Source organism: Catharus ustulatus, chromosome 3, assembly GCF_009819885.2.
Source record: "Catharus ustulatus isolate bCatUst1 chromosome 3, bCatUst1.pri.v2, whole genome shotgun sequence".
Classification (NCBI taxonomy): domain Eukaryota; kingdom Metazoa; phylum Chordata; class Aves; order Passeriformes; family Turdidae; genus Catharus; species Catharus ustulatus.
The window spans coordinates 3,147,027-3,163,946 of NC_046223.1; the positions used below are offsets into that span (position 1 = coordinate 3,147,027).

The 16,920-nt window shown below is 37.0% G+C and overlaps 1 protein-coding gene across 1 annotated transcript in view; it reads right to left on the reverse strand.

The window, feature by feature from the left end:
* The window catches only part of USP34 (ubiquitin specific peptidase 34), a 107,908-nt gene that overhangs the window by 41,060 nt on the left and 49,928 nt on the right, over positions 1-16,920 (reverse strand). Inside the window, exons 14-34 of the mRNA XM_033056157.2 lie at positions 16,789-16,919; positions 15,745-16,355; positions 14,441-14,655; positions 12,630-12,745; positions 12,418-12,545; positions 11,614-11,703; positions 11,013-11,108; positions 9,843-9,925; positions 9,255-9,409; positions 8,285-8,398; positions 7,508-7,607; positions 7,207-7,366; positions 6,672-6,798; positions 6,428-6,575; positions 4,734-4,834; positions 4,187-4,396; positions 3,517-3,642; positions 2,799-2,921; positions 2,605-2,688; positions 2,198-2,284; positions 1,164-1,364 (exon numbers count right to left, since the gene is read on the reverse strand). Of these exons, the coding sequence (XP_032912048.1) occupies positions 1,164-1,364; positions 2,198-2,284; positions 2,605-2,688; positions 2,799-2,921; positions 3,517-3,642; positions 4,187-4,396; positions 4,734-4,834; positions 6,428-6,575; positions 6,672-6,798; positions 7,207-7,366; positions 7,508-7,607; positions 8,285-8,398; positions 9,255-9,409; positions 9,843-9,925; positions 11,013-11,108; positions 11,614-11,703; positions 12,418-12,545; positions 12,630-12,745; positions 14,441-14,655; positions 15,745-16,355; positions 16,789-16,919 (3,206 nt within the window). The remainder of the gene's footprint in view (positions 1-1,163; positions 1,365-2,197; positions 2,285-2,604; positions 2,689-2,798; positions 2,922-3,516; positions 3,643-4,186; positions 4,397-4,733; positions 4,835-6,427; positions 6,576-6,671; positions 6,799-7,206; positions 7,367-7,507; positions 7,608-8,284; positions 8,399-9,254; positions 9,410-9,842; positions 9,926-11,012; positions 11,109-11,613; positions 11,704-12,417; positions 12,546-12,629; positions 12,746-14,440; positions 14,656-15,744; positions 16,356-16,788; position 16,920) is intronic.

Here is a 16,920-nt window from a genome sequence, read left to right on the forward strand (position 1 = left end):
ATTAGAGCTAAAATCCCATGTTTCACTGACTAGGTCTAGATGCTAAAATTTCATTCTCTAAGGAAGACAATTCAACTGAATAGGAAAATCAACCATTTATTCAATCCTTTTAGTAAAAACAGGTTATATTTTAAAGCATAAACTACTCACAGCTTTTTAAAAACCTTAGGTATGAGGAGACAGGGCTGAGGATGAGCCTGGACACTTTAAATTTCGCCTATCTCTGTGATCAACACATTTTAATGACTGAACACTCTCTTAAAATATTCATCTTTAGCAAACCTGACACACTACACAGAATTTTAAAATCCAAGTCTGAAGAAAACTTTAGAATATTTAAATATCAAATCCACAGCAATCAAAAATATTGATCAACTGACAACTAAAAATTTAAAACCAGTTAGAGAAAGCTACAGCACATTTACATGTTAAAAAATGAAATACATTTGCTAAGTTCCTTGTATGCCAGTAGCCCTGGTGATTGAGGGATTTGTTTTGTGACAAATGGCTCCTATTTATAGAATAGTTAAGGTCTTTGCAGGTATAACAAAGGGGAAGTTTGGCTCCAGCTCAGAGAGTTCAGACCTGCATTTTTTTGGCAGTCACAGCTGGTCCTGTGCCCAAGAAAGTCAATTTACGGTGAATGTTTCCCTGATGCCAAAATATTCCATGTGCTTGGCCTGTTTTAGGAAATCAGCATGCAGGAATCTGGCAGGAAGGTTTACAGCTGCAGGTAAGTTCACACTCACTCAGATATTCCTAATAAAGTTATTTTAATGTTTACAAAAGTAATCCAAACTGGATTTAGCAAGGACAAGGGCAGCTCATGTTATAACCACAGGTTAATTATAATATGCTACTGCAAAAAAGGATTGATTGATTGATTTAGGAAACAAAATCTAAGAAACAGGGACAAAGCACTGGAATTCTGAATTCCCAATTAATGTGCTCACCAATCACCAAAACACCTTTTGGTTGCCAGACTTAAAGCTATTCAAACACTTTTCTAGAGAACAAGTAAGAGATCAATTATATCACAATACCAACTAACACTACTAACTCTTCCACTGCATGAGTTTATTACCAAAATAAGGACTTCACATTTAGTCTTTTAGAAAAGGAGTAGTTTCCTAAAGCTCACAGAAGCTCTGGCTGTCTCCTACCTCTGTCAGTCGAGGGATATGAAGGCCCTTCACGTGGTCACTTGTTGTCTTCCTGGATTTGCCCGGCCACGTCCTTTTCCTGTGGCTCTCTGCTACCCCAGACCAGGCAAAGACATCGTGATAAGCCAAATCCAGATCTGAGGGATCCACTGCAAACTGGCAGATCAGCTTCAGCAAGCAAGCAAGACAGTCCAGCTGCCACTGTGAAGTGGAAGGAAAAGAAATCTTCAATTTTGAGGGGTTTATTTTACGCATAATTCAATGCCCACTATGGAATTTGCAACTGAAAACCTCAGCACGGTATCAAGGAGAAAAAATGAGAAGTAACTAGAATTTAGCTCAAACTAATGATAGAATAATAATGAACAAGATGATTATTAGTCATTCTTACATAACATGTTCATTTTTGAAAAATGTCTTTATTGACATCACAGCCACTATGTTAACTGTCTCACTGACATCAAGGGAAAATGGTATTTCTTGGCCTCTTAAACAAGGGAAAGATAATGAACAGATTACTGCTTTTAATACAGGTTATAATAAATAATTTTCCAAATAACAACCTTCCCTAAAATAAGCAGAAAAAAAAAAGCAAAAATGAATACTCTATTCTTGTTTGGATACTTTTGACTTCTTTAAGAAGTATGATTTTTTACAGAAATATCAATGCAGTTGCAATCATTCCTGAGGAAGGAACACAGGTTTTTTTCCATCTAAGGTTCCATGAGCTACAATTTTAAGTTGCACAATTTTAAGAATGGAAAACCCTACCAAAAATCCACAGAAAAACAGGAAGTGTGGTTTTAAAACATAAAAAAGCAAAAGTATATATATACACTTCCTTTTCTTAAAAATAAATTATTCCAGGAATATACAAGATTAGAAAAAAGGATACTACTACATAGACTCTAGTGTTTTCAGAATATGAACCTATTTCACAACAGAAAAATAATTGTAGCAAAGACCCAAGTATTAAAAGTCTTTACAAATAATAAGAATGTTCTTCTGGAGAGAAAGGGTGAATGAACACCTACCACAGTCCATGATTCCTGTTCCTTAGGCTCTAGGATTCCAGAATTGAAAATTTCCAGTAACTGTTGGAGCCCTCCAGCAGCAACAAACTGGAAGTATATTATGAAACCAATGTGAGAAAAAGCAGAAACAGAAATAGCACTGAGATCAGTTAGATACCAATCTAAGCTTTAGAAATTAATAAACAAATTCTAAACTATTCAGCTGGGTATTTTACGAAAACAAGTGAAATTACTGTACATGGTTACAACAAATTTACAAGCCTGATAACACAGAAAAACTTGTAAATGTTATCCCTAAATTTGATATAAAAGATTTTAGGATAGATAACGTTTTTAATGGGTTTTTATTTCATATCTCTCTTGAAAAACTGTCTTAGGTATCATGGAATACTGTAGGAAAAACAAACCTTGCAGCTCCACGTGTTTTTACTGTTTTCTATTTGATCTTCACTTGAATCATCTGAGTCTGGGTAAAGATCACTGTAACTTCCCTAAAGATGAAACAGATCAACTGTAAAAACAGCTCAAGAATTGTAATATTATAAAATAAATCATGAATCAACGCTTTGGTTCAGAGAAACATTCTGTGCAAGAGAATTACCGTAGATTCACGTCTTATCCTCCTGTTGGGCTTTCCCAAAGCTTCAATAATTTCCAGGGCATACAAAAGTTTATGGGCACTTTTTATTCGCAGAAGGTCCTTCCAGCTAAAGCCATCATTACCCTTAAAAGATGAAAAAAAGACAGAAAGTAATTAATGCAATTATATGTAATGTTCATCTAGCTAAAAATTAAATTAGACGAAAACAAATGTCACACTGTAACTGCCACCAACATTTTGATGCATATGTGCATAAAGAGCTGTAATAGCTAAAATCTGTTAGGATGTAATTTCAAGTACTTTTAAAGAGGTTGAATAATATTTACATCTGTTGGACAAGAAATCAACTGTGCTTCCAAGCAACCCATGCTGTGAACTGAGGGAAGAGAGTATAAAAGTATCAGTATCACAACAGCCACAGTTTAAAGCCAGGCAGCAGCTGAAGAAACAGCTCTTTTAATCCAAGTAAAAAGATTGTGATCATTAGTAGTGACCATTCTTTTAATTTACTAAATAGATTTTGAAAATAAATGATAAAAGCAACTTTGGGAGCTAAGCTGACAACTCTGTTTAGTTTTAGATTTATTAGGTTTACTCTTGTCTCAGCACACTTAACATATTTACTACATAACATTCCTATTTGGGTAAATTCAACTAAAACACTGGATGCTAAAAAAATTCAAGTATAATAAAGATAAACATGTAAAACTTTGTTCACCTGCTCATCAGAAATATTCTGGAATGCCTGCAGCATATTAGGGCACGTTGGTAGGAGCATTAACAGTTCCCACACACGTCTGGACAAGTTTTCTGCATGGAGATGGAGCTCTTCACACCTTGCACTCTGACAAACCAAACCACAACCATCCTTACTGTGAACTTCTTGGAGAAAATGACATTTCCAAGCCCAAAAATGTATTTATTTGTAATTAAGAAGCTGTTTCCTATTTAATAACTAAATCAGTAATTAGGATGTGATTGTTGAAGTCTCAACTTGCAAGAAATAAATGAATTACAGGCTAAAATCTACTGTATATGATTTAATTACCCTCAAGCTAAGATGGCATACAAGACAAAGCCCGGGTTTTTGCAATAAAACTTTACAAACCTTTCTTCAAGCCAATTCCCATTATGAGTCACCATGTCTACTTAAATAATCAATAGTTTGTTAAGAATTGTTTTTATAGCTTTTAGAACATTAAAATATATCAGAACAATATTGCTAAGAAAAAAGGAAAATTATAAAGACTTTAACATATGTGAATAAGGAGGCAATAAACATCTCTAGCAACTGAACAGAGTAGACCAAAAAGAGCTTGCAACAGAAAACCAGATCCAATTAAATAAGACTTAAATGCAATTGTTCTAACAAAATTACTCTAAATTACCTCACTATCTTCCATAGCCACTTCTCCAGAAGGAGGCTTAAAAGAGGCCAGCATCTCTAACAAATCAAACAGGGTGGTAAGATGAGGTTCTTGCAGGAGTAAAAGCATTGGAATGTTGTCCTTCTGAGGAGGAGGTAGGCAGGAAGCTGGGAGCTGGACACCTTCACCTTTCCTTTCTCTCCTGGGGGCACCCAGGGACACAAACACCATCTGCAACAGAGACAAAGAGCACACAGACAATTTTATGGCAATCCATGAAATGTTTTCACAAGCATCAGAATTAAAAAATTAAAGACAGAGTGGTTTTTTTTGTAGTCAAATCTTTACTTTGCAGCATTTTCAGCAACTGCCACAAATGAAGTTTGGGTTTGCTTTCACTTAAGGCATTAATGGTGTAGCTGCACTCCTGATTCTGCTCCTGAGGCTGGGGTGGCATCACCCCACAGATGGATCCCACCCAGCCCCACATTCAGCAATCAGCTGCAGAACACAAAAGTGAAGTTTTGGCCCTGTTTGTTTGCAGTGACTGCTCTGGTGCTGGCAGTACCTGCATATCCTTAAAGCCCAACTCATGCAGTGTTTTCTCATCATAGTCAGTTGTCAGCTCATGCCCAGATGAAATCATTCTCACAGGTCCCATGAGGCCACCTAGGATAAAAACCCATTTCAGCAAAATTCTACAATCATAGTTTCAGTTTCACAAAAACTTGATGTCATTTCCCTAAGAAAAGTGGTTATTACATTAAACTACATTTACTTTTATTCACAAATAATAATTTTACTCGTATTCACAATTAATCTTTGCAATACCAGGTCACTCAATTTTGCAGTGAAAAGTGTATATAATACAAATTTAAACACACCTTCCATATTTTGTAGCAAATGACACTATGCCATAGAAGGATAATGGAAAATTATTGTGATCATCCATAAAATCCCCCTGTACCACACACTTGTGGTCAAGTCAAAGAAGCAATGATTAATCTTACTTAAAATGTAAGTTAGAAATGAAGAAATCACACCCACTTCAGAAGGGAAAAACTGAGAAAACCCTGCAGAGAACTCAACACTGAACAAGAAACCTGAACAATTAAAAGATTAAGATTTAAATTCCTTTTGGTTCAGACAACCAAGCCTCTCTTCTTACAAGCACACTAGGCCCAACACAACCACATCTCTAAAATGCCAGTTACAACACACATAAATATTTTTTGCTATGTTGTAGAAAATAAGACAGTTTCTTTGCTAAAACTGCTTCTGATAAGTGGCTGGAAAAGCATTTTACAAAGAAGGCAATTAACGTGTCCAAAATTCAGCCTGGTTTGCTTACATTGTGTCTCATTAAAACATGCTTTTAAGAAGTTGTTAAACTGTGAAAAGCAAGTCTGAATCATGTTTAAACATATACTAATAGTGGTGGTGGAAAGTTCATGGACAGAATTTATTCAGATAATTATTCATTACATGCTAACTCATGCTTATAATGAGAAAGAAAAACTGGGAAAACAAAGGTAATTCATAAAACATTTTGACATTTTGAACAGCAATAACTGATAAGAATGCTGTAATATATAACAGGAGCATTTAGGAAACATCCTCCTGAAGGATAAAGCAGGATTTTTCATTCACTCACAAACACACTAACAGGGAACAACAGGATGCATATTCACTCTACAGAGCAAGGTGACATTCCAAATTAGGAGCCTTAAAGCAGGATGAAGAATCATTTCTGCTACAGGATGACCATAAATTAAAAAGCAATTGCAGGAGTAAGGAAAATCTCCCACCTGACTGAAATACATGCATACAAAGCATAAATTATGAATTTGAATTGTGGCTTCAAACTCTGAATCAATGGCAGAGCCAGAAGTGCATGAATCAGATGAAATACAGAATAAAATACACAGAAATGTAGAATTTTATCAGGCTGTGTACAACAGAATCTCCACTTTACAGAAAATAACATAATTCAAACAACAAGAAGAAAATGGGAGGGAAGATCTATTAGAACACAGAATTTGGACAGAATTAAGGACTTACAGGATTTACATTTTCTTTGCTATTTCAAATAAATGATAGCGCTTAAGAAACAACACTATTAATTAGAAGTGAGGGTGATACTAATTAGAACTACAGGTATAGAAAATAAATCATAATGTTTGCTGAAATATGTGGGGGGGGGAAAAAACACCACAATCATTTCAGTTGTAAAGGTAAAATCTCCTGGCAGGAACAGCTCACCAGGGAAATCCCCTTTGCGACTGCTTTGGCCAAACTCCTGAAGCTGTGCTTGCTGATTTATCTGCTCCTTCTGCAAATTTTCATACCAATGTGTGACTTCTGCTCGGAGATCAGCCACCTGATCACTAGGGTACATTTCTATGGTCATCTGAAAGAAAAGAGGGGTTTTATTTGCCCAAGAGAGCTATGGAATTGCTAGCATTGAACAGGGTAGGGTGTGCCTGGAAAAAGAATTTTCACTCACCTTGTCAGGAAGTCCAGCTGGCTGACAGACAATCCTTAGAGGTAGTGACTGTTTGTCACTCAGGGCTTTCAAGTGACTACTGATGCCAGTGCCTTCAATCTGCCACTGTCTCAGGTGATATGCAAACCTTAGGAAGCAGGGAAAAACATGGAAAAAGTGTTTTTGTCAAAGCCTATTTAACACAAATGTTTGCTGAACAATGAAAGACAAAACCTGCAAATAGCTGGGTTTTTTTCAATAAGAGGAAGTTACTGACATCCTTGCTGTTTTTCAAACAGAATTAAAATAAATCTTAAGAAGTTTCTTTGGTGAAGGATGGGGAAACACAGACACGTCCACACGTATTTATATAGGAACAAGGGCCAGTTCTGGTAACTGTTTAATCTTTATTTATTACCTTTCACAGTTATTCCCTACTGTCTTTCCTTTACACAATGAAACCATTCTTTAAATTAATAATCACTCCTAACACACTCTTACGGTAAGAGGAATAGAAAAAAACTCTGCATCCAAATAGATCACTAGAGTTTTTTACCTTCTCCTAAAAGCCTCCAGGTGTGTTTTCAGCATTAAGAGCCCTCTTTCAATAATGGTCAGACTGGAATGAGAATCTTGCTCCAGGTTACTCGAAGCTATCATCAGACTCTCCATACACTTGCTAATAAATTCCTGCTCTTTTTCCAGACCAGTTTTACCTGTAATAGCAGTTCAAGTTAATTGATAGGCACAGCCTTGGTACAATCAATTTTAATACTGAGAACAATAAAGGATAGTGCTGGATATTCTTTAAAACATTTTAAACAGAAAAAAGAAAAGGTAAAAATGGAAGCTGGTACCGTTGATGTAGTAAGAGTTGATGTACTGGATGGCTGCTCGACTGACATCACCAGACTGTGCCCTTAGAGCAATGCCCCAGAACTGGTCCATGCCACACAACTGTGACAAAAGGAAAGCAAGCACAGAAACAAAACATTGCCTCATTATTTTACTGGGAGTGAGGGTTTTCTGATCTGAGACATTCTTTTTACCTCTTGACTCAAACACTAACAATATCTCATTTTCTCCACTGCTTGTACTGTCATCACTGCACACACCAATTATGACAAAACTCTAAATTTTTCAGAAACATTTCCAAAGTCTGAAATATGAGGAGAACTGGTTGAAATTCAAAAGAGTGAATTTCCATTTTTGACAAGCAGGAATACTTCCAAATGAAGCCATAAAACCCTAATTAAAATCAATATTCATTGCAAGAAAAAAACTGCCTCAAATAAATTTGGAGAACATATTCTAAATGTAATTTTATTTATGAGGTAATTGCTCTGGATAAAAAACTTCTGAAACACATAATACATAAATTGAGACATATTTTACAACAGATTTCTAGTCAGAGTTAAGTATGACTAACAGAATTTGACTCTTCTTCATTAGGTAAGTAAATGTTACAAACCCTTTTGTAAAAATCGACAGTGGATACAGCTCAGATAGGATAAAATATGGTAAAGTGAGATGCAGGCAACAGGTATCGCTTTTTTGTGGTTTCCTATCTTTGCCTTAAGAAAAATCTACAAGTGCCAGAGAGAAGAAAAGTAAGAGACAGAATCCAGGCTCACCTCAGAGTTGGAGCCACCATCATAAGCACTCGTGGCCAGTCGAGCCAAATTACACAAATGCTGGAAGAGGTTTAGGCCAGTCATGCTGATAGTTTCAGGTTTTAGCTGTGGCATCTAAACAAATGCAAAAAAAAATCAGTGGTGGAACAGAGAGCAATTACAGGGCATTTATTTCACTAGTACTGTTATTACTAATCACTGTTATTATTAATCACATTCAAATGTAGTAGATGAAATAGATTTGTTCTTGAAAAAGATCATACCCTGAGTTTTAGATACAATAAAAAAATCAACTATAATTGGCTTCAACAGTTCACTTCACCACTGGTTTGAACTGTAACAATGCAGAAGGGGAAAAAGTGATTTCATTTTAAATCAGCTGCTTAACTTATCAACAGCAGGAGAATTTGTTAGCATGTGGCACCTATCCAAAAAAACTTACACATGTGCAAAACCAGACAAAAACCTGTGTAACCTTGAGAAAGAACTAGACTACATTAATTATTGCACAATCTATCCATTTTGTAATGTCATTTGTCAAAATAGATGGATGGAACCCCTTGGAGAAAGCTCTGCATGTTTGTCTTTTCAGTGGCTGCACTGCTGATATTTATTGGCCCCTCCCAGAAAGAAAAGTTCATTTTTCAGTCAGATTGAGCTGTACAGCATAAAGAAAACTATAGTTTTGTGCTTTTTTTTTCCAAATTAAAATAAAGTGCTACACAGCTGCAGACAGAACACATGAGCTATTTGTAAAAAAAGCACTTAGGTAAATTGTAGTATGAAAAGAATTCCCACTAATCCATTTCCCTCCTCTCTCCAAGTAGAGAAAAACCTTTGCATGACAAGCAGGGTCCTCCTGGACTACTAAAGATGATTTCCATAGAAACAATCTATACATTAAACAGTGTTGATATGGAATGAAACATTCTTATTGGAATTATAGGGTTGCAATTAACTCTGTCCATACCTTTTCCAAAAAAAGATGTTTGTAAGTCTCCATCCCCATGGCATGCTGGTCTTTACTCCTTACTTGATTCAAGAACCAGTGTAGTGCATCATCATAACATTCAGAATCTTCTACTAAGCAGTGCCACAGGATGTCCACTTGCTCTAAACTCAACCCTACAATTAGGGAAGAATTTTTAACTACTCCTTTATAACACCAAATATTCCATAAAACCCAAGAATACACAGAAAAATCAGAATATTTTTAGGATATAGTACTCCAGTAAAAGATCTCTGGGAACATTATGCACACAAACCCAAGCCCATAAGTACATAATATATTATCTTCCTTTAGTAATTACTACAATCCTATTATTTAGAAAAACTGCAGCACAGAGAACATGAAAATTTGTTCTCACAGAACTGCAACAGAATTTGAACTCCAATGTTGGTTCTGTGCTTTTGCCAGAAAATCTTTCTTCATATGAAACTCAGAGATTATTTTAAATAAGATGTTTAAAACAATATATTAAGGTGACATGAATTACTAAGAAGTATTTTTGCTTTACTCTGAGGGTGCTTCTGTGGCAAGATAACCTCAAATACTCACTGAAGTGATCTGGAGATCCCAGTGTTGAAAACACACACGTCAGGAATTGAAGACGAACCTGAACCTCTGCACTGTGGCTGTATCTAAATGAAAATTTGGACAAAAAAAATGCAAGTTTGTTTTGTTGTTTACTGCCATAATTTCTTCCAACTCATCCATGTGCCTCTTAAAAGCATAAATAATTGTTTCTTTCAAGTTTCTTTCTGAATTTCTAGTTCAGTGTATGGCTCAAACCCCCAGCTGAAGATGCTGCAGGACCACCCCAAACAGCAGAATGACACAACAGCTGTCACTAGATAAAGTCCTTGTTATGTGGGGAATTGAGAAGGGGGATAGGAGTGGGTTTTTTGTCTTACAGTCCAATTCAAGTGGATCATTTTGTCATCTTGCAGGATCTACTTATTTTTTCCCCTAAGTTGTAAAATGCTGATATTTCTACTCTATAAATTTCCAATTCCAAATGGTATATATTCTTTATAAAAATATTTTCATAACTTATACAAAAATACTGACTTTATTTCTATTTATCCAGTAAAAGCTTGATGGTAAAAGGAGCAGAACAATTTCTCATTTTACTTGAATTTAAAGGAACCCACCCTCCTAAGTAATTCCTCACTAAGACAACATCCAATATAAAGGGTGGAGTCAGATTTTAAGAAGTTAAATTGGACCCATAAATAGCAACATTTTTCAGATGTGGGTGCCCATATTGACTTTGACATCTGTCAAAACATGAACAGTCTCTTCCTCTGGGATTGGGGAGCTGAAAATTATAATGCTTGTTTATATACCCCTGATTTTAATTACACAGATTAGACAGTGTAGATAGATGTATTCAAAAAAAATTATGTAAAGACTAATAACAAATTTTAAAACTAAAACATTTGAATCGTTCTAGAATATGAAATCACTTAACTTGAATATCAAAACCTTCATGTTCTATTTGCACACAAACATTCAACATGATGTCTAACAAAAAATGACAAGACTAGGTTTTTTTTTTAAGAAAAAGAAGTTATTTAAAATGTTTTTACAGACTTTTGTGTCCCTAAGCAAGAAATGTCCCTATAGAAATTATTTACTTACAAAAACATATCAGCAGCATCAGAAGAAAGCAGAAATGGTTAAAACCATAAAATATCAAACATTCCAAGTCAGTTGGGTACTCACAGTGCGTGCTTGTGTCGTCCCTCCCTCACTGCCTGGATGTAGTGTACCAAATTATCAAAGAAAAGTTTCATCATATTCAGCTCTTTTTCTGCCCACCTGTGGCAATTTAAAGGACAGAAAGTATTATGGTTTGCTTCAAAAGATCAGAAAAGCCACAGAAAGCAGAGAGCTGTAACAGGAAAATGGCACACACCAACCCCAAAGTAAACATTCAGTTTTTCATCTACCATGGATTCAGCAGTTGTGCTGTACTCTCTTCTTCCTTGCAATCCTTAAGGTTTCTTAATGTTATTTTCAGGCATAGGACTGACAGAACACTCCCTTTTGAGCCCATGAAAACTGTTCCTAGAGGCCTTCATTCAGAAGAAGTCTAACTCAGAACTGGGCATATGTTTAAATGTCATGTCAAAAAGGCCAAGAAAAATTGCTGCCAAGCACTGTCACCTTTCCAGAAGTTCTGCCAGTCCATTCTCTAGTTAAACCAGGCATGGTTTGACCTGCTAAGGAATGCTGTACTCTGTATTATCTTCAACTTTCAAAGGTTTTTATACACCAAAGAGCCCCCTAAATGCCAGCATTGCTGGGACAGGGGCCTACTTACATTGTTATCCAATGTGTATCATAGCTGCTCCCAAATTGCTGAAATGTTCCAAACAGCTTGGGAAGAAGACGAAGTGAAACTACGACAGATCTGAGAGAGAAAAACAATGACACCACGTGATTGTTACAAAACTGAAATGATTGATTGAAAAATTCCTTTGAGGAGCTCAGGTTCTGTGAGCAAACCAAAGGAAGGCACTAAAGGAAACAGCTGTAAATCATAAATCATAGAGTGATTTGGGTTGGGACTTTAAAAATCACCTCATTCACCCCCTGCCATGAGCAGGGACACCTCCCACTATCCCAGGCTGTTCCAAGCCCTGTCCAACCTGGCCTTGGACACTTCCAGGGATGGGGCAGCCACAGCTTCTCTGGGCAACCTGAGCCAGGGCCTCACCGCCTTCACAATCAACAATTTTTTCCTTTTATCTAATCTAAACCTCCTTTTGTTCAGTTTGAAGCCATTCCCCCTGTCCTGTCACTTCAGGGCCCTGTGAAAAGTCTATCTCCTGGTTTCAAGTAGGTTCCTTTACGTACTAGAAGTCACAATTAGGCAGGACAGCAATAACCTCTGGCACAAGGGAGAGCAGACAAATGCAACAAAATGAGAAATTCAGGACACCAAACCAAAAATAAACAGAGCACCAGAAACATCCACAACACATTGGAAACTATTTTTATTCTTTTTCTTTTGCCTAGTTTAAGTTGTCTTCCTGTAAAATGAAATAACTGTTAGAGCTAACTTGGATTTGTGGTGTGTTGCAAAAAGAAGATATTTAAACAGATAATTTATGATTGAAGTTACCTGTTGTTTGCTAAATTTTCTAAGCAGCCTTCAATAAATCTCATTCGAATCTGTCTGTCAGTGAACCAGCACACTAAAGAACAGAGTAGCTTCTCTGCCTCATTTATTAACCCTTCAGAGAGATGAATCTACAGCAAGTAGAAAGAAAGGTCAATGAATATTATATATTTCTTTTCTTTCTAAAAAACAGTGTTTTCTGGTATGTGACTCACTGCATCTTCATCCTGGACCAGATCCCAGAGCAGGGTATTTCCTTTCTTGCAAACATTATCCAAATTAATGTCAGTCACTGCATTGCTGTTGTACTGATGTTTGTGAACTGCTGGTCCTGCACAAAATATAAAGACCATTAGTGAACAAAGAGAAGGAACCATCTGAATTGAACATTATTCCCTAAGTGCACAAACAACAACATGTTTTACTTGTTAACTTGGCTATTTCAAAGTGCAACAACACTGTAATTAGTAGCCTTCTTTCATATATAGGTTCTTAAAAGACCATACCAGAAGCCAACAGGGCAGTTGGGCCAATATTTACAATGCTTTTGGCTAATGGCAAAATGCAATTAAAAACAGCACTGAAGAACTGCAGATGCATTGCTTTTTAATTTAATTCATACTGTAATTAATATATTTCTTAAGCCTTCCTATGTTGCCAGGGTCCAAAGGGAGTTATCTCCATAACCACCATGGGCTGGAACATTGGGAAGGAGCTCATTTCAATAAATTCCTCTCCAACTACAGAATTCCCTCCATCCAACTAAAAACCAGGGAAAACAAACACCATTTTTCCATGTGCTACAACATCAAAGTGCTGGACTTTAGAAACTCATCATGTTTTCATAAACACTGATAGACATTTTCTTTCCTCTCTGCACCCACAGCTGGCACCATTCATTCATCTACTATTTAATACTATTTTAATGGAACAGCAAAGTCAAGTAGAAAATTCAGACTGCACACAGCACACTGTAATTATTTGCACATGCAAAACTAGGGGTGTCAAAAATAAACTGCACTGAAGGTCTCATCCTCAACCACTAATTTGAATCTTCAGTTAGTAATATCTATGGAAAATACTGAAAAAATTATGCTGATTTATAGATTTATAAAGTTTTTCATAGTTTATTCAACTCTGCAGTGTAGAAAAAAAAATCCAAATTGTCAATGTCAGGCTAAAATTATTATTGTAAAAACTTCTTATTTCATCACTTGAGGGAAATATAAAAACAGCACTGGGTTTGCTGTCTGCTGGACAAGAGCAAACTTGGTTCTTGCAGGCCAGCTAAGAAAAACATGAACCCTTCACCAACCCTGTTCTCCATTATCTTTAAAAGAGGGTAAAAAAGAAAATAAAGCTGCTAAAACAGCATATGGAAAGATGATATAATTCTTGAGAAGTGTTTTAGAAGCATCTTAAATTGCACCCTGAAGTGAACCAGATTTGGCAGTGTGAGATGAAACAGCATAAAATGCCCTTTACAGCAAAATCCCCAAAGTATCAAGTTGTATTTTAAGTCATTTTTCCAGAATTATCTTCTCTAGAGCCCAATATGATTAATTCATTTACAGGTTAATTTATGATGTCAAATGTACAAAATCACAGTAATGTGCACCCACCAGCACAAAAATTGCAGAAGGTTTCAGAGAAGTAAATACAGAGAATCTTGCATTTCAGTACCACCTTTATTTACACTTAAATAGCCTATTAGAAAAAACATTTACTAGGTTCTTTTGTGCCTTTACTTAACTTGCATTCAAAGCTCCAGATGAAATGGGAAGGTGGGGGATTTAAAAACATAAGCAACTAAAACACAGTTAAATACAAATGAATGATTCTGTGTTGACAAAAGAAGGCAGATACAAAAATCAAACTCTTGGAGAAACATGAAGTTCTCAGCAGTCATCACTGTTTCTTTGGACAAACACAAATAAATGGTTAAAATAATTTCATTATTTTAATTGCTGGAGATTTATTCAAGATGACAAACTAAGTTTTTCACTTTCTCTTTCATCACTCTTACCTTGACTCAGATGTTCATGATAGATAGAGGCCAGGTTTGGGAGGTGCTGCTGAAGATGAGATGTCAGCTCAGCATGGGAATTAATCTGTACAAGCTCTTCTTCACAGCCAGACTCTTCCCCATCAAAATCTGCCATGTTTTTCTCTGATTTTGCACTGACTTGAGAACTACTGCAGCTGACATCATCTGCACTAAGCATATCATCAACCATATGCCTGTAAAAGAAGAGTATCAGAATGGACAATATCAAAGAGGAAGTTGTTTATAGCAGACTACAAGTGAGCAGACATCTCCCTACAGCTAAAGTCAGGATGAATCATCTGTTTGAACAGCAAGCAGCCCTTGTATGAATTGGAAAAACAATTACAGATAAGTTAAGTGAAGGTCTCACTAGCATGATGACTGAGTTGGCTTCTTAATGTTAACTAAATGCAGCACTTTCCAAAACATTTTGAACATTTTCTTAAATGCTGTCTTATTTATTCAATAATAAAACTTAAGAGAAATCTTTAATCAGATGTTAGCAGATCAGGTGTCTGTGCAAATGTCTGTGATAACCATTATCTCTGTGAGACAAAATTATCCTGAGCTACAGCAAAATGTCCATACACCAATTTCTGCCCAAATGGAGGATTTTGCTACCACTTTTATTTATGTTATGGAATGTTGGAATCCAGTAACCTTGCAGTTTTGAACTTTCTGTGCTTTCTGACACTGATCCCCAAGGAACACCGCTTTTGACTTAAGGCCTTAGAGAAGGCCTCCAAATATGAGTGATAAGAGTTAGAATCACAGGTGTGTAGTTAGAATAGAAGTGTGTAACTTCACAGGGTAAAGAGTTTTGAATTTGGGGCTTTAGAATATAGTAATAGGTATGGACAAGATGGACATTCTTGGGTGTTGTCTCTTTCTGGCTCCTTCCTTCTTCATGCTTTCAGGTAGTAGTTTTTGGTTGGACAGTTAGTGCTGCACTGTGGGTCACAGGTGTTTGGTTATTGGATCAAAAGGATAAATAACATAGGTGTTAACTCTTTATTGGACTGTATAGCTTTAAAAGACCTTGTAACTAACTAGATTCACCTCCATTTTCTTGCTGCTAGCTGGTAGCCAGAAGTACTGCAAGAACTCTCTGAACTATAAATAAGATTTAATAAACAACTAAGTCTGAAGGACAAATTCATCTCGTTTGTGTTTTAATCCTGATTCTAAGTAAAGGCAAAAGAAAATGAAGACAAGCCACTAATTAAGTGGCACAAGTAACCCATCACAATGGAAGGAGTCAGAAGAAATGTCAAGCTACCTACCCATCGTGGTGATGGTGGTGATGGTGATGGTGGTGCTGGGGCCCAATGAACTGCCGACAGTTAAATAATTCATTCCCAATGGTTTCCCCAAGGAAGTCCCCTGTGTGAGTTATACAAGAATCTTGAGAGCCTTGTGAAATGTGAGCAGTACTCATTTCCCCTGCCATGTCTTGCTCTGCATCCTCAGCATGGGAGCAAGCATCAAGCATGCGGATGCGATTGTCCACCGGCGGCACCGTGTCTGTGTTAAAAACGTGCTCCTTGCCAGCCCCGTTACTGGCACCACTCCTCTCTGCCGGCCCAGGGGCATCCCCCAGGCAAATGCCTGTTTGTGATTCCAGTTTTCTGCCTCGTAGATCTGTGCTCCTACTGCTTTTCTGGGCATTGTGACTCCTGTCTTCTTCCTCTTCATCGTCCTCCTCTTTGAGAGCCTCGATATCCGCGATGTCTTCTGACTGCACCTCGCTGCCGGGGCTGCCGGCGGACTGGCTGGCGTGACTGGAGTTGGCCTCGTTGCTGGATCCATCACTGTGGCCACTGCTGCTGCCAGGCCCACTGCTGCCATCCTCACCACTGTTGGCTGTCTCATCAGAGCTTCCTTGCATGGATTCCTGAAATTATATTGGGGTTTTTTTTTAAGATTGGTGGAAAAATACATAATTAATACCATCATTATCATCATTCAAACATCATTCTTCCTTTAGGAGGAAATGTGTCACATCTACAAGTTTCTATTCATTCTCTCTCAATTTGGTTGCCGATGACAAAATGCTCCAAGCAAGATTCAAATTTAATAATTGATTTTTTGCATTACCTTGTTGCTAACAGGGTGTATGTGCAGACTTTGCATGTGCACAGAGCCCCAGTGTGACACAAAAGCAACACCTTGCTGTCCATTGCTAAGAGATTAACCTAACTGAAACACAATTTAAATGCATGAATACATTTGGCTGAGGTGGTTTTGAAACAAGAACAGATAAAACATCCTTTTTATAGCTAATAATAGGCAACTCAGGAACAAAATTCCCAGACTCAGGCTCTTACCTCTGTGTCCGAAAGTCGCTGCTGGACGTGTTTTGTTCTGTTAATCAGCTGTTCCTCCATTTCAATGTCACTGCCTCCACTCTGATGGGTGTCACTGTTGTCACTACTTTGAGGGCTTGCTGCTGGTGACCC